This window comes from Erythrolamprus reginae, chromosome 2 (genome assembly GCF_031021105.1).
Source record: "Erythrolamprus reginae isolate rEryReg1 chromosome 2, rEryReg1.hap1, whole genome shotgun sequence".
Lineage (NCBI taxonomy): Eukaryota > Metazoa > Chordata > Lepidosauria > Squamata > Dipsadidae > Erythrolamprus > Erythrolamprus reginae.
Window position 1 is genome coordinate 130,294,214 of NC_091951.1, and position 18,539 is coordinate 130,312,752.

The window sequence follows — 18,539 nt, forward strand, 5'->3', positions numbered from 1 at the left end:
TGAGTCTCAACATATCAATTTGAAAGAACGACCTTAACTATATGCCAAGCTTTTAGTTTCCCTTGAAAATAATACTTCTATTGTTTCCAAAGGAAATTCTAAGTACCCAAAATTGCCATGCTTTTAACACAGTGACATGTTGATGGCCTGATGCTTTTTCAAGCTCAAAGTCTGACTGACAGGAGTCAGAGTGGTTTTAGAAGAACACTAGAAACATAGCATTTTATATTTTGCAAGAATTATTGTAGCAACAAAAATGACAAGGTGACTTTCTAATTCTGTAAGTTTAAAAAGAAAAAAAAAACCTGAAAGCAAATTGAACCAGCAAGTGCTTTCTCTGCTACAACTAAGCAGCAGAAAGGATCTGGTCTGGAGTATGCGTTGATTCTAACTGTTGAAAGTGTTATTCTGCACTTATACTGGTCAGAATTCCCACCCCCCAACCCACTGTTTCTGAGTATCTCAATTTTATACAGCTTAAATACCAATCATATAACTTTTAGGTTTATGGAATTTTTTAAAAAAAATATACATGGTGCTGACAAGGTTTGGACAAGATGCTGATGGTTGCAGAACACAATGTAGTAACATGAATAGCTTCATATGAGGTTAGCAGAATTGACAGAACTATTCCTAGTTAAGGAACTCCAGAAAGAGTGATATTGACCAAATCAATACTTTTGCTTGCTCAACAGCTCCTAATTCAAAGTTATTGCAAATAGAAAGAGTTACACAGCTGTGAAATCCTAATATAGTATGTTTTATACTTGTAAAACATTATTTTTTTTCTGCAGAAATGGTGCTTTCATATTTTTAAATCTTCCCTTTTGCTATTCCTTGTAACTACCTTTTGATCTTGTGTTCTGGCACTTAATTTTCTCCAATATTCAAAATCAAGTTTATTACTATTATTTCCAGATAATACTATTCTAATCCTGCTGAAATAGGTACAAGATTTAATACCCATTTCAGAGATAAAAGATGTTGGATAAGGTTAATTTTTCTGGCCTCACTACCATAAAGTAAAGTGATTCCTTAGGAGATGCTCATAAATGAGTACACATGTACTATTTGTACATAGTAGCACATACTTTGAAACAAAGCCATATACATTATGGACCTGACAAAAACCTTTGTAGGAGCCTTAATGGTGTGAATGGAATGTCCTATCTCAAAGTGCTGGAGCAGTCACACTATCTGGAAGTCTCTAAGAATATGAGGCTTTTTCAGGTTGCCTTGCAGCTACCTGTGCGCAGGTAAAAACACTTCATTGGCTGTCCCAGAAGGCACTTTGTCTGTCTACAGATGAAAAAAACCTTCATAGCAGTTGCCCTAATATTCTGAGAAATTGCAGCTGTTTCAAAAATTCGAAGAGATATATTTTGCCTGTTCAAATGCTTTGAACAATCCATTCGTATTTTTGTAGTTGCTACTTTATATTTTAACCATGATAAGAATTGGAATATGGTGGAAGCTGTTGATTTATTTATTTATTTATTTATTTATTTTATTCGACTTCTATGTCGCCCAATCCCAAAGGACTCAGGGCGGCTTACAACAATATGCAATAAACAACAATTATTTCATTTTGAGCAAAATAAATTGATATAGTTGGTTTCTTACTGCTGGAAAAGTATGCTATCTTCAAAACCTGCTGCATGGCTTAAAAACACATTACAAATTAAAATTTTTGGTTTATTTATCAACCCCCCCGCTGATTGATATGGGCTTTGGCAGCCATGTTGTCAGTAGGAGCCAGCACATGCTGTTCGGCAGTCAAATGTCACAACTGCTTGAGTGCTACGTAGATAGCGCAGAACTCTAGTATGTTGATATTAAATTGTGATTCTGATGGGGTCCACCTGTCCTGGATGATGGCTGACTGGGCGTGGACTCCCCACCATACAGGCTGGTGTCTGTCATAATGATGAGTCTGCACGGTTCAAAGAACAGGCCTTTCACTATAGCAGGAGAAATCCACCACCAGAGCGATCAATGGACATCTGGATACACCAGAACTTTGGCCACTGATGTGCTGCAACAGTTGCCAGAAGGTGCCACTGTCAAAGGGCGGCATACCAAAGAGGGGGGGGGGTTCATGTCTTTGCCATGGCTTTGTCAAATAGAAGGTCTCCTGGCCTGGACCTTTGGTCGGAAGGCACAGAGCGGGAACCCAGGTTGGTGATAACATTCACTTGGATAACATGACTTGAACAGACCTGGTTTAAACAGTACAGAGGAGGCAGGGGGTTGTGAGATGGGACCATCATCCTCAGAAAGATTTAGATCAAGTTGGCCCTCCTCCATGGGCTCTTGTGAGGAATGCCCCACAGAACGATCAAAGGATTAGGAGCAGCCCCGAGTCATCGAAGAGGAGTGGCACAGAAATCCAAATAACTAACTAACAAACAAACAAACAAACAAATAAACAAATAAAATTTTAGTGGCACCTTCTGTGGAGGAGGGAGCTGACTGCCCAGCCATAACAGGCCTGTAGGGACCTGTCAGCCCAATTGTCTCATCCCTGCCTCAGTGCCCTGTTTGATAGCCTCATTGAGAATGGACTGCATGTGAGTAACAAAGGCTTGGGATGCTGAAGGAGCAAGCAGTCCAATGGCAGTCAGGGTGAATGTTGCATAGGGCAAGGACCTGTTGGGAAAGGGACCTGTCCCCTGTCGAGGATGGGACTCCGTTTTACCCCATAGATCAGCATCCGGGATATTAAGGCCTGGGTTATCCAGTAAAAGAGCTACTGAGCAGTCATGGAGATCCAGATCAGCTCGTGCTGGGCCTGCACAGACTTTAGCCAGCTGACTGGCATTGATAAAATGATCAGGCAAGCCTGTGGCTTGACTGCAGCTGTATTTGGCACAGACCTTCTCCAGGGCCCTGTTTCTGTGGGATTCTTCCCTCTAAGTGGCCCTGGAGGCCTTGGACAGGGACTGGCTCTCAGCAGGAGAACTGTGCACCCTGTCTTACCTGGTGGGGCTACCAGAGTGACCCAATTCCCCCTCATGATCTGAGGGAACATGGGCCCTCTTTTGCTGTTAGTGGATTAGGACATGGAAACCTTAGCCTGCCCACTTTTGTCTGACATAGTGGAGGCCTTGAGTAGGCCAAATGACCCCGAAAATGGCTGCCACCTCAGAGACCAACACGACTGTCTCAAATATCAGTCTTTGGCAAAGGCAGCATGACATGTCAGCTGGTGTAAAAGGAGCCAATTGCAGTAGCTAACCTAAAGGTGACCAAAAGGGTGGAACCAAAGGACTCCTTATCACTGGCAAGGCAGTAAGCCACTTGAGCACAAACATTCCTGCTGGCTTGGCTTAGTTATTATCATTATTATTATTATTATTATTATTTGTATGCCGCCCCTCTCCGTAGACTCGGGGTGGCTCACAACAGTGATAAAAACAATACATGGTAACAAATCTAATAATTAAAATTTAAAATAACAGTTTTACATTACAAAGTCTAAAAAGAAAAAAAACCCCAATAGATAAAATACATACACACAGTCATATCATGCACAAAACTAAATAGGCAAGGGGGGGATGTCTCAGTTCCCCCAAGCCTGACGACAGAGGTGGGTTTTAAGGAGTTTACGAAAGGCAAGGAGGGTGGGGGCAGTCCTAATCTCTGGGGGGAGTTGATTCCAGAGGGTCGGAGCCTCCACAGAGAAGGCTCTTCCTCTGGGTCCCGCTAGACGACAATGTTTAGTTGACGGGACCGGGAGAAGACCAACTCTGTGGGACCTAACCGGCCGCTGGGATTCGTGCGGCAGAAGACGGTCTCACAGATATTCTGGTCCGGTGCCATGAAGGGCTTTATAGGTCATAACTAACACTTTGAATTGTGACCGGAAACTGATCGGCAACCAATGCAGACTGCGGAGTGTTGGTGTAACATGGGCATACTTAGGAAAGCCCATGATTGCTCTCGCAGCTGCATTCTGCACGATCTGAAATTTACGAACACTTTTCAAAGGTAGCCCCATGTAGAGAGCATTACAATAGTCGAACCTCGAGGTGATGAGGGCATGAGTGACTGTGAGCAGTGACTCCCGGTCCAGATAGGGCGGCAACTGGTGCACCAGGCAAACCTGGGCAAACGCCCCCTTCGCCACAGCTGAAAGATATTTCTCTAATGTGAGCTGTGGATCGAGGAAGACGCCCAAGTAGCAGACCCTCTCTGAGGGGGTCAATAATTCCCCCCCCCCCACAGGGTAATGGACGGACAGATTGAGTTGTCCTTGGGAGGCAAAACCCACAGCCACTCCGTCTTATCAGGGTTGAGTTTGAGTCTGTTGACACTCATCCAGGCCCCAAAAGTCTCCAGACCCCGGCACATCACTTCCACTGCTTCATTGACTGGACATGGGGTTCTAGCTGCCTGCCCTCCCCAAAGTGAAAAAGGTGACACAATGGGCAGAGCCAAAGACTCCTGTAGACGGACAAGGCAGCAAGCCGCTGGGACAAAGAGACTCCTGGAGCCTGTTTCAGTTCTGGCTGCCTGCCCTTGCGGAAGTGGGAAGGAGAGCGCAAGGCTCTTCTGGTCAGCGTCACCCGAACGAGTAGCTCCTATGACACAGGTAACAAATCCCGGTGAGGCGCAGATAGATCAGCTATGAGGCACAAAGTTGTTAAGGGTGCCCAAAACCTCATGGTCAGACCTGCAAGCTTCAAAACAGATGGGTACTTGTTTTGTCAGAACTGAAAGCTCCCAAGGCCTGCCAGGAAGGGAACCCCCCTTTCATCAGTAAAAGGGGGCCCTTGGCTGGAGGCTTGGCCTCAGGAAATGGGTAGAGCTGCCGCTCTGAGCCGCTGTTCACCCCAGTGACTCCGACAATGTTGAAAGGTGTCAACTGAGGGGGGAAAGGACTCACAAATCACCAACTCCTGACTCGAAGATAGGTGGAGATGACATCTCAAGATGGGAGAGAGACCCACACTTGTCCAGACTGAGGAATGAGTCCAAGAGGAGGAAATGGAAGTAGAAGGGGAGATCTACAATTTGAAAGACTCAGTCCTCATTGGCTGAATGGACAGTGTCATACTATACTTGGATGTTGGCTCCACCCACTATGGAAAACTTTGAATTTTCTTTGTTTTAAAAGATTTGCATGGCTATCCATCTAAAAACAACTCTGGGTGGTTTTCAACTGTAAAACTACAACGATAAAAACATATTAAAAAAGTAAAAATCTGTAACCTTGACCAACCTCTTAGGAAGTCTCAAAAAAACCTCTGCAGGTTCCACTATCCAACCTCAGTGCCTTAATTCTTATCTTTTTTTACTGAGGGCCAATTAAAATATTAGCATACCATCTGCAACTTAATAAAAATGCATCCATATGATGGTACATTTCGCTTGTGGGACTAATATTTGTAAACTCACTCAGGTCTTTATTAGATGTTGCTCTAATCCGGTGTAAATGTTCAATGTCAAGGGGTTGCTACCATTGATCAATCTGACTGGTTTGGCTCATAATATAATTACTTCCAAGACTGAATACTGAAAATAGAAGTATTTCAGTGTCTTCCAGAAGAGGGCAGAAAATATCTTTCAATTATTTCTTTTTTACAAAATTATAAACGTGGCATATAGACATTTTAAATTAGAATTTATAAAATATGTTTAAAGGCAAAAGTGATGGAAAATGCTCTCTGTATGCTAATCACAACAAAACTGAATAGAATTTAACTTCATTATATATTCCTTCTGTTTCCAATTTCTGTCAGGAAATTCAGATAAATTTATCTAGAATCCCAACCACCTCCAATTGGGGCACTATCCATATTAAAACTGTTTTTATCTCTGAACTTTGCTCTTTAATAGCTATTAACATAAATGCCAACAGACATCAAATTGAGATTTTTATTTGTGTCAGACAAATAAGAGAACATTGAAATACTGTACAAATTTACTCAAATGGGTCTAATCATATTTATTAGGGATAAATTGACAGTTCTAACATAAAAGTGCAAAACAAAGTCCAAGGGACATGTAATGGTGTTATTCCCAATTTTCTAGTAAAAATACTACTATGTACTTTGAATTATCTTTCATTAGTTCCTTCACACATATTTTCACCCCAATAAAATTATTTTGATATTTTCTTTCCACTTTTCTGAGTAAATGTATCAGAAACAAAATGTATTGGCTTGCCAGGTACCATGTTTTCACATCATTGGTATCTAAGTACCAATGCCCACTGCAACAACATCGTCAAGAATGCTTCAAGAATTGTTAATTTATTCCTACATAGCTTCTGTTCTGGAAATCTCACACTACTTACCAGAGCTTACAAAACCTTTGCCAGACCCATCCAAGAACACAGCTCATCTGTTTGGAACCCATACCGCATTTCTGACATTAACACCCTCAAAAATTTATTTATTTATTTATTTTATTTATTTTGTCCAATACAAATTGAAAGTTAAAGAGAATAAAAACATGTAGTAGTAAATATCCGGGAAAGGATAGAAGAAAAGATATGAGAATAGAATACGTCAATGAACAGTAGAGGAAAGGATATATAAATGGGAGAAAAGATATATAAAATATAGGACAGACATGTCCAAAGATACTTCACCAGGTGAGCCCTTCACTCCTCTACCCGAAACAGAATACCCTACGAAACTAGACTTACAATCCTGGGTCTAGAAAGCTTACAACTACGACGCCTTAAACATGATCTAAGTATTGCCCACAAGATCATATGCTGCAGTGTCCTGCCTGTCAAAGACTACTTCAGCTTCAACCACAACAACAAAAGAGCACACAATAAATTCAAGCTTAATATCAACCACAATTATGGAGGAAGAGTACTAAAATGCCTTGCTATTATATAGTTATCAAAAGACAAAATTTTAAAGGAAAGATCAGCATTAGAATCAGACAGTAGTACAGTTCACAAGGTGGTTCAGAAAATAAACAATGCAGTCTAACAATGAAAGAGTAGAAAAGAAGAAAGTAATATAAGTGTTTTATGTAAATTCAGTTCATATGAAGAGTATCTATTGTATGGGTAAGAAATAATGTAGTATAATAGGAAGAAAATGGAAGGTATACTATGATATGATTCAGAAACAACATGAGAGATATAGTATAACATAGCATTCAACTTGGAATGTATATGAGATTATTTTCAATATTCATAGAGCTTTACTATGCTGTTATTTTAAAGACATTTTATGGCTTATGAATAACTAATCGAATCATGAACCTTCAAAGTTTATAATTACATTTATCATTTTGATTCCATCTTCTTCTTTTTTCAGAATCATATAGTATTACCTCCTTAAATCTTATCCTTTTAACAATGGCAAGATAAATTTCCAAAATAGTTAATCTGAGAGATAGTGAGCATTTGCTTCCAGTCTTCTAGTTAATTTCCACATCTGAGTGTTGACTTGGATTTAGATATTTTTGGCATTAAATTAATTCCCTAAGCATTATATACCAAATCTTAAAGTGGCTAGCAATGAGCTCTGCTATTACAAGAACCATTGTCTGATTAATCAGAAAAATATAGGTAAATTTTCTTTTGCCATGAATATAATTTAACTAAATAGAACAAAATTAGGGCATTGTCTCTTAGGCAGCATGTTTTTGTTATTTCATTTTTAAAATCCAGTCTTTCTCCTCTCAGTATAAAGAACATGTGATTTTAGAAATAGCACTGTTGATTACTTTTTTGGTTTTGCATGAAATAGAAATAACAGAATTGGAAGGGAAATGAGTAAGAGCACAGTGGACTGACATGAAATTACTCAACAGTTCATGTATAATTTCTTGAAAGATGCAACTTACCTATGAAGTAGGCCAACAGTATAGCAAGCAAGATTGCAGCAGCGATAGCTGATAAAGCAGCACACTTCCAGCTACAATATTTAGAGGGTTTTTTCAGCTTGAATGCATTTCTGGAGAAAGTATTTCTAGGTAACAGTCGGGGAGGTGGTGTGTAAACTGTTCCTGAGGTCAATGGATATCCAGGGGAAGAACTACTGAAGAGAGGAGTTGTTCCAGATGATGTCTTAAACAAAAAATGCCTGAAAGGAAGATAAATAGATCACGGTTAACAGATGTAACACAGCCGAATAATTCATCTATTTGGAAAGACAAAGTAAACTAATAACACACTTGACAAGGAAAGCAAGCTTCTGTTTGCTTAACATTTAATTTTAATTGTAGAATTATGTGTTGACAATACATCTCCTTCATACATCTTGCTCACGCAAAACAAACAAACCATATTACCATCAGTTATGATTAAACTATAATGGATGCTTCCTGGATCACATTATCCCAAAAGAGACATGCGACCTAACGATTTAGCATTATGTGAAAACCAAGCCAATGATCTGAACGAACTACAGTAGCAAAAAGCAAGTTGCTTGATAGTGATTTGAATCCAATTTCAGGGTCTTGATTAATGACTAACTTTTATAACCATATTAGTCTTCCTTCAAATGCCAGCTCAAACAGAAAAGTCATGACTTGAAATACACTCAGGACTCTGTTAATTTAACCTTGTTAAATTTTCCAAGGAAAAGGACAGTAGCAGAATAGAATAGAATGGAATGGAATGAAATGGAATGGAATGGATAGGTCCAGATAGGTCTTTAAACTTTTATGGAAGGAGAGGAGGGTGGGGGCAGTATATACTGTATATGCTTGTGAGATTCATACTTGTGGAACAAATGGGAAGCCTAGTTGCTTTTTAAATACAATTCAGTATATTAGAAGCTAAATCTACCACCTTTAATTATACCAATTATACCCACAAGGCTAATGGAAACCTTATAAACGTTAATACAAAACAAGTTCAGACTCTGGAAAATCTGCAATGCCTTATTATCCAACCAGGAAACCATAGAACCATAAACAGCATGGTTCAGAACCAACAAGCTATGTAGAGAACATTACAGAAATTAAAATGTAATGTTATAAAATCTTAAATTATAATTCAGACTTATAATTCAGACAAAAGACTTTGCTGCATAATGAAAATATATTAGCAATGAATGGGAATAGTGATGTTGATGATATGGATGACAATGATGATGTGGTGATTGTGATGATGATGATGTGTCTGTGTGATTGATGTTTTCTAATTTTCTTAGTAAATTTATACATAAATTGTCAGCAGGGCCACCATCAGGAATTTTGGGGCCCTATACAGCCTAAGTGTCTGGGCCCCCCCGCCATTTAAAAACTATTTTAAGTCACCAAGCCACTCCATCCCCCGGGGATCATTTCCCGCTTCACGCCAAGCGAGGCGGTCCCATAGGCCAGTGTTTCCCAACCTTGGCAACTTGAAGATATCTGGACTTTAACTCCCAGAATTCCCCAGCCAGCAAATGCTGGCTGGGGAATTCTGGGAGTTGAAGTCCAGATATCTTCAAGTTGTCAAAGTTGGGAAGCACTGCCATAGGCTATTTCAGGAACTGGGTTAAGCCGATTGTGTGGACTCATCCAGGAGAAAGAAAGAAGCGGGAGTGACAAGGGAAAGAAAGATCCTGGCATCAGTCAGGCGGAGCGAGGCTTATTTACGGCTCCTTGGCACTTCTCCCTTCTTGTTGACAAAATCATGTGCTTTCTAGCGAGGGGAGAGGGGAGGGGGATCCCACACCCGGCAGCCACCAGAGAGGAGCTGAAAAGGACGAGGGGAGAGAAAAAGCAGGGTACCAGCAGTCAGGCGGGTGTCTTGAGGGGGCACTCCCATCTGGAAGGAAGGGAAGAAAGGTGAGGGCGAGCTAGGAAGGAAGGAAGGAAGGAAGGAAGGAAGGAAGGAAGGAAGGAAGGAAGGAAGGAAGGAAGGAAGGAATGGTAAAAGGGGCGATCAAGATAGGAATGGGTGAATGAATCGACGGAGGGTGGGAAGGGAGGAAGGAAAGAGGGAAGGGACAGGAACAGAGGAAGGGTGCAAAGAAAGCAAGGAAAGATGTGAAAGGGGAGAGTAAGAGAGGAAGGAGTGAAAGAAGGGAGTGAGGGAGGAAAGAAGGGAGGAAGGAGAAGGAAAGCAAGAAATGGAGGGAGGGAAGGAAAGGAAAGAAAGAAAGAAAGAAAGAAAGGGGGAAGGGACAGGAACAGAGGAAGGAAGGAAGGAAACTTATGAAAGGGGAGAGTAAGAGAAGAAGGACTGAAGGAAGGGAGGGAGGGAAGAAGGTAGGAAGAAAGAAAAGAATAAATAGAGGAAGGGAAGGTAAAAGAGAGAAAGAAAAAGAGCAAGAAAGAGAAAGAAAGAAAGAGAATGAAAGAGAAATAAAAAGAGAGAGGTGGAATGAAAGAAATGGAAGGAGGGAAGGAAGGAGAGAAAGCAAGAGGAAGAAAGAAAGCAAGAGAAAGAAAAAAGAATGAAAGAGCAAGAGAGAAAGAGAGAAAGAAAGAAAAAGAAACGAAAGAAAGAAAAAGAAAGAAAGAGGAAAGAAAGAGAATGAAAGACAAATAAAAAGAGAGGGGGAATGAAAGAAATGGAAAGAGGGAAGGAAGGAGAGAAAGCAAGAGATGTTGTTATTATTATTAAATGCAGATCCCAGGATTCCATGCTGCTGCCTTGGAATTCTGGGAGCTTCTCTATGGCACTGAGTTTCCAAAGATCTCCGATTTGAGGCTTGTGGGATGAATTGGGGAGCAAAATTTAGAGCAAGGGAAACTTCAGTGTAGCCTGCTTTCCTTCTGGGTTAACTTTGAGGTTATGTCATGATGAATTTCATGGGGAGTGGAGGGGATTCCTGGGAAAAAGGGCTTTGGAAGGTGAGTCTGCAGACCCCACCTTTCTCTCTGATGGGCAAAGAGGAGGCATCCCCCGAAGAGAGGTGAGGCCCCCTCCCCAATTGGCTACCTAGCCCGATTTCCCTTTGCTGTGTCTGGGGCCCTTTCAGGCGAGGAAGTGTTCCAGGTGGGGTGACCTTCATGTCCCCCCCCCACCAGCGCCCACGGGTCAGACCCCCGCCCAGCCCCTACTTTCCGCTCCCTCTTGCCTGCTCAGGTTGCTGCACCAAGGCGCCCCCGCCCCAGCCCCCTCCTCAGTTAGCCTGCCTTCTCCGCAGTCTTCCGCGGCGGCTTTTCGGGCGGAGGGGACCTGGTTCCGTGGTGGGTCCGAGCCCCCCCAGCCTCCCCCACCCGGGGCATTTCCTCTCGGCGTCAAGGAGGCGCAGCGGCGGGCAGAGAGAGGGAAGGGGGGCAGCGGCGTCCCTCCTGGCCTTGGCGGGCCGCCCGACCCTCCCCACCTCCTGCAAACGCGGCGGGTGGCGGGGGGAGAGCGAGACAAAGATACTATTGTCTTAAAATTACATTGAATGAATGTGAGTTCACTGAATTTTTTTTTTAAATGTAAATGTCTGTGGTTGTCCATTATAGCTCTTCTTTAAAGAGAACAGCTTGACAATGCTGAATTGAGCAAGACCTTATGTTTGCTGAAATGTGGTGCTAATTGTTGACTTTCTGTGAAAGCAGGAGCCAGTCATACAAATTGTACTTTTCTACTCGCCTACATCCTCTTATCTTCAAACCGTGTTTAGCGTTCTAGTAAGCTACTATTCGACCTTACAAACTCACTGTACTGTGTTTTTCATCCCTAAGTCATATTTTCAATTTTACATTAATTTCATTCACCTTTGGTATCAAAAAGAGCTGAAATAAATACTGTATAGGAAAACTAACTGATTCTTAACTTATCTTAGGCAAGGGTACTTCTGAACATTTAAAGGGAACTCTGTTGTATGTTATTCTGGGTATAAATGTAATGCATAAACAAATAGTTTGTCTTGAATTAGCTTATAGTTCTCTGTGTAACATTCAATAAATAATTTATTTTCACAATATGGGAAAAGGAACTAATTTCTAAACAGCCAGACCACACAGAATTGCTTCACTTGTTGTACAAGAGAAATCAAGGAACCAGCCAAGAAGAAAGAGAAAGAAAAAAATGCTATGCTTAATTGCCATAGATTCACACACATTTTTATAGTCTTGAATACACTGAAGTTCCCTACAACTGTATTTTCTTATACACAAAAACAAATCTCAATAGTGGATTACTCTGAAAGATTGCCCAACATTAGGATGCTGTATACTATAAACATGATTCAGAAAGTGTCGATAATTGAGCTTTTTTAGCAGGAGAGAGATGCTGTATTCACATAATGTCTGTATCATTTCTAACATGTGCAAAGCTTTCTTAAACTCTACAACCACTTTTATGTTATTTGGGAACTTACAGAATTGTTTAAATAAGCTTTCATTGATTAAAAATACATATAAGATTTTTCTTAAACAAGCAAAAACATATTGCCTCTCCTTAATCTTTTAATTTTCAAAAGTACCAGAAACTTCTCAAAGAACTAGAAAACAGCTCTTTCTTTATTATGCTTAAGTAATCGGGGAATTATGGCCTGTTGGACCAAGGCTCCCTCACTTTTAGGCTTACATGCATTTCCTTCGTCCACAAACATTTATCCATAGATACAGACAGGCCAATTTGCTACTCTTTCTGGACTTGAATATAATCTATATTCTAGTGGTTTAGTAGCCAAAATGTCACTAGGCAGAAAAACAATAATTCAGGTTCAACACAAAAATATTAAAATAATGACACAACATATGACTCAGGAACATTTTGAAGATTTTCATGAACCTTTTAAACAAAACGTTATCAATTCTCTAATGGTTACACTGTAGTTAACTATTCTCTAAAGATAAACCTTTCTTTCTAATCAATGCTAGTGTTTAGTCAAACTGTCCTGTGTTAAATACTAGAATACTTGCTCATTGGCATCTTGGATTTCTTAATGTTGGACACAGTTGGACACATAGAAACACCTTGTTTGAAAAAAAAAAATGCCTGACAAGAAAATGGCATGTCAAACTTTAAATCAGGTATCAGCCTTTAGGCACACGGTTCTATAAAAACATTAAGTTGAACCTAAAGCATCCAAGTGCATCGAAAAAGATTTTAAAGCAGATAAAGATGCAATACATCACCTCGAGGTTCGACTACTGCAATGCTCTCTACATGGGGCTACCTTTGAAAAGTGTTCGGAAACTTCAGATCGTGCAGAATGCAGCTGCAAGAGCAATCATGGGCTTTCCCAAATATGCTCATGTTACACCAACACTCCGCAGTCTGCATTGGTTGCCGATCAGTTTCCAGTCACAATTCAAAGATTAAAATTGCCCCCACCCTCCTTGCCTTTCGTAAGCTGCTTAAAACCCACCTCTGCCACCAGACATGGGGGAATTGAGATACACTTTCCCCCTAGGCCTTTACAATTTTATGCATGGTATGTCTGTATGTATGATTGGTTTTTATATAAAGGGGTTTTTAACTGTTTTTAGTATTGGATTATTGTCATATACTGTTTTATTACTGTTGTTAGCCGCCCCAAGTCTGCGGAGAGGGGCAGCATACAAATCCAATAAATGAATGAATGAATGAATGAATGAATAAATAAATAAATATTGTTAAGGAATAGTAGTACTTTTTAGAGCCCTACATTATTTTCTGTAACAATGCTCTATGTGTTTTTTTACAAGCAAGGAAAAGCTAATGCCTTCAAAGTCTTCATCAGGGAATTTGTCTTCACCTGGCCAATCAAGATATTGCCATAAGAGACATACATGGTTACATAGCAGGGTTTTGAAAAACAGCAGAAGAAGGAACTCCCACTTTCCCATCAAATTGCTTATACAGTTTGATTTCTGTATACCTGGATGGCCCATAGTGAACAATAATATTTTTAGACTTCACCTACACATATGGACTACTGTATTGTAGCACAAACGTGCAATATTAACCATTTCTAGAAGCAATGACCTCCCAATCTAGCTTCAATTACATTCTCAAGCCCACTGCTGAACAATGGTGAGTTGCTACCAGTTTGAACCGGTTTGCATGAACCGGTGGTGGAAATTTGGCTATGGTTGCCAAACCAGTAGTGAAGGACGGCTTGTCACAGCCCTGAACCACTTCCCTGGTCACCACTGCTTGAAAACAGCTAGCAAATAACCCTCTGCTCAAGCGCAAAGGCTTCACTACCCAGATGTGATGCGTTTGTACACACTTCAGATGTGATGGGTGCACTTCTGAACTGGTAGGTGTTCTGTCTGGGTCACTCTGGAAGCTATGACCAACCCAAAAATGTAAGCCAGACACACCGGTTGAATGCAAACACAGTTTTATAATGGTAAAGAGAAAAGAAGCCAACAGAAAATGTCATTACAAGTCAGGAAAGCACTGGAACTCCAAATAGATACACGAAGGCAATTGTTTATACATAAACACAGGATCCTCAATGCCAAACGAGGCTGTTGCTAACATACACCAACCTCCCACCGGTCTTCAAGACTGCTGGGCCACGAGCCAGGAACAAAAACGCTGAGAGAAAAGGCAGATAACAGCAACTCCACTTTCATAACACTCCACGCTGCCGAAAGAGTTTGCCTGCCTTATAAAGCCTTCCCTGCTAATGAGGACCACACCCCACCCCCTGGTGTTCCTCATTCAACGCTGATAATATCTATTCAGTTGATTCCTCATTTGATCTATGCGTCTCTGTCGCATACTAATGACAGCTTGTGATTCCTCATCCAATGACTCCAGAGAATCCAAGCTACTTGCTTGAGAGAGCCCCTCCCCAGGGCTCCAAGGCCTTTCTTCCTCGTCACTTTCCTGACTGTAATCTCCCCTATCTGACTGCCAAGAACTCTCCTCTCCGCTCTCAGCCTCCCCCGGGCATGGAGCCAGCAGAGATGCAGTTGGTCTTTGATCTGACTCAGGCTGAACCACAACAGTAGGGAAGGTAAGAGAAACCCACCCCTGCTGCTGATACAGATGTATTGGCTTGGAAATAGTGTTTTTCTGCTGTCACATTAATAGTTGGGATTGTCTTTGGATGTTAAGACATTCGAATCATATTTGGATGTTAGCAATCATCAGGACTCCAATTGGCTCAGCATTTACAGAGTTTTGAATACAAGTTATGGGCCACTTGACTCCAAATAATTTAGAGGAGCTTCTTACTTTAAAAAAGTCAGGAACCATTAAAAAATGAAGATGTGTCCAGGAGGCAAACTTAAACACATGAAATATGCTACAAGAACCAAATCACTAACCTCTCCTTAGGCCTTGAGAGAGGTATGCCAAGTGAGATGTGAGGCATACTATACTGAAAAGGGTTTTCAGAGATGCTCTAAGCAGATCCTCCTATGAAACACCAAGGAAGTCCTGCAAAGCTTGGGAAAGCTATTTCCATTACTTGGGAGTAATGGAAATAAATACAGTCTCAGAGCTGTCAAAAAACCCCATACACCATAGAAATGTCACCTGGCTAGAGCAGTAGATGAAAGGGAGGAAGTGTTTAATGAATGGGTTTGTGAATGCCTGCACGTGTTTTCACAGCTTGCAAGAGAAACAGCAGCCTGAAGGTAAGCGATTTGAGGGAGAAAGGAGAGAAAGGGAGGGGCAACTGCACTAAGGAGAGAAAGGCAAGGGCAACTGGTAAATTACTAGTTATTGTCTTAGTGACATTTGATTGCAATTTATTTCTAGTTTAACATACTGCATCTTTCTATTTCTTTTTTGTACTACCATTTGTTCCATTTGCTCTACCTATAATTGAAGATTAGTACAAAGTTTAGTGATTGCTTGTGTAAGTTATATTACTGTCAGCGCATTAATTTTTTTCATGTAATTTTATTGTATTTTATGTCTACCTTTTATTTTTATTAATAATTATCAATTTATGTATGCTTACAGGAGTGTTCTCTGGCCTAAAGATTTTAATTTAATTTGATCCTTAGAGAATTAATAGCAACCATCTGCAAAGACATTTATTTATTTGTTTGTCTGCCAAGCATACATAATATTACAATAAAAGTGTAAACATGTATACATGAGACAATTTACATGAGACAATTTTGGGTACTTGGGAACATTACGACAGGGATGGTAAGCATGTTGGTGTACTTATGCACACCCCTTACATACCTCTTAGAAATGGGATAAAGTCAACAGTAAGTCTAAGGTTAAAATTTTGGGGATTTGGGTAAGAAACCACAGAGTCTGGAAGTTATATTCAAGGCATTGACCACTCTGTTGCTGAAGTCATATTTTCTGCATATTTTCTGCATATCTATTTTGTGCTAGTTTATTGTTGTGGTTGAAGCCAAAGTAGTCATTGACGGGTAGGACACTGTAGCAGATAATTTTATGTGCTACACTTAAGTCAGACCTAAGGCGGTGTAGGAAAAAGGTGTGTGTTGCAAACAGAGGAGTGGGGGAACTGTTCTCATGAAATATTTGCTGACATTTTCAATTGTATTAATGTCCAATATGTAGTGCTGGTTCCAGACAGATGAGCTGTCTTCAAGAATTGGTCTAGCAAATGTTTTGTATGCTCTAGTACAATATTACTAGAGAAGAAGCTACACAAGATTACAAAAAAAACCTACAAAAGATCTCAATGCTTTTTTGGCAATATTGTTACAGTGGGCTCTAGAGATGAATACTATAAGGTCAATATTTTTGAGATGAGTACTACAATATTTTTGAAGATAAGGGTCACTGTGGCTAGTGACCATAGTTTGGGTAAGGAACTAGTCTTGAAGGATTTTTTAAAAGTTATGCTTAGAGATTCAGCCAAGTTTGTGGAGACCTTTTTAAAGAAGTATGCACATACTCCATCAGTTCCAATAGATAAAGATAGTTTTAGGTTGCATAATGCCTTTTTAACATTTTTTTTCTGTAAAATCGATTTGTGTTAGATCGTTGAAGTTGGTTGTGGTACAACTAGGAAATATTGGGCATGAGCCTTCATTCCGTGCATTCATGCAGGGAAAAGCCAGATACACACACACACACACACATACACACACCATATCTATATGAATGAGCATAAGACTGAAAAAACAAAACATAACTTTAATGAAAATAAGTTTTGAATTATCAAGCCAATGTATATGCTGAATAATAGAAGAGTTCTACACACTGTGGAGATCATAGAACACAAATATCATTAGACAGTCCCCTTGTATTAACTTGAAGGTCATAGACTAAACAAGATATTTTTCAATATACTATCAGATTTCTTTCAGTTTTATGTCACTTTGATAACTACTATAATATACAGTACATATTTATTAACATGATCAATAATATTAATCCCATGCTGCCTTTCAGGGGCAGCTTGATTTTGCTGTGTTTTTGGCTGTGAACATAAAAAGCTTCTGAAGTTAATTAATGAGTTCTTACAAACTCTCCTGAGAAAAGAGCTGCAACTCAACCTTGTTTGCACCCCTAGGAGGACATGTCTTTCTATATCAAACAAACATACAGGCAAGAGAAGGAGGCAAGCAACTCAATCTTTAAAATATTTGCATAGGCAGAGTCCCTATCCCTATACAAAACCCAAGCCACCAAGCTAATTCAGAAATCAGAAATCAAACATCTTCCATTTTCCAGAAAGTAGGGTCCTCAGTTAGCAGGGGAATTTTTTAATTAAAGCAATGGTACAAAGCATTCTATCAGATTTAAAACAACTATTTTAAATAATCAGATTTAAAACAACTATTTTAAATAAGCCAGCAAGTCAATGGGTTTAATATTTGACTAAACAAAAAATAAAATTCAATCCATTCAATAGTTAAGCATGGTTTTTTAAAAAACCCAACAACACCTCTGTTTAAAAATAGCTTACTTTAAAAAAAAAAACCCAAAAAGGACATTTTAATCATGTTGGTAATTGCTAAAATATTTATAAAATGATGAAATTACTTTTTATTTATAAAAGAAATGTAAAAGTGAATGATTATGTATAGATTTTAGCATGAAATTTGAGGATCGCCAAAGACTATTTTTTTTAAAAAAATTGTTCCATTTGTAAAGTAACATGTGTTAAGTAGGCAACTGGCCAATCCTTTAACTTTTATTAGGATTTAGGCTCCTTGGAGCACTTCACAGTATTGAATTACTGCCACATTACAGGTTATTCAATAATCTTTGATTTGTCAATTGACCAATGTGTCAAATAAGACCTAAACCTAAATATATTCTATGTTGAACTTTTTATTTCAATCAGGGCTTAGCTAGATGTTATATCAAACAAGAGCAGATGTTGGTTACAAAAAATAAGCACACTATTCCAAGCAAGTTGAGGGAAAAGTTGCAAATGTGGCAGCTGGATATTCCCTCTTCCTACATTAGAAATTATTTTTTCTCTATACATTTCTGAAAGATATATTATTAAATATGAAAATTGGCAACATATCTTTTAGGTTTATGGGCACACATATTTTTAAGTACCTTAGTCATAATATCATAAAATGCCTGAAGATATTTCAGAGCTCTGTACTTGTTTCTTTTTTAATTGCTTCCCACACAATTTAGAACAGCAGCTGATGTGAGGGAATATAAACACTTTTAAAATACTTTTTTTTAAAAAAAAAGTGGAAGAGAAGCATCAGATAAGTACTATGCAATACCCCTAAAGCCTTCTTATGTTTTATAGATAGGTGGTCTTAAAACTAAAAAA

General features: G+C 39.6%; 1 protein-coding gene across 3 annotated transcripts in view; it reads right to left on the bottom strand.

Moving 5' to 3' along the window:
• Positions 1 to 18,539, bottom strand: part of TENM2 (teneurin transmembrane protein 2) — a 1,054,259-nt gene that overhangs the window by 313,607 nt on the left and 722,113 nt on the right. For all 3 annotated transcript variants that reach the window (XM_070739470.1, XM_070739471.1, XM_070739472.1), the window contains one exon: positions 7,819 to 8,057. In XM_070739470.1, coding sequence (XP_070595571.1) covers positions 7,819 to 8,057 — 239 coding nt within the window. The remainder of the gene's footprint in view (positions 1 to 7,818; positions 8,058 to 18,539) is intronic.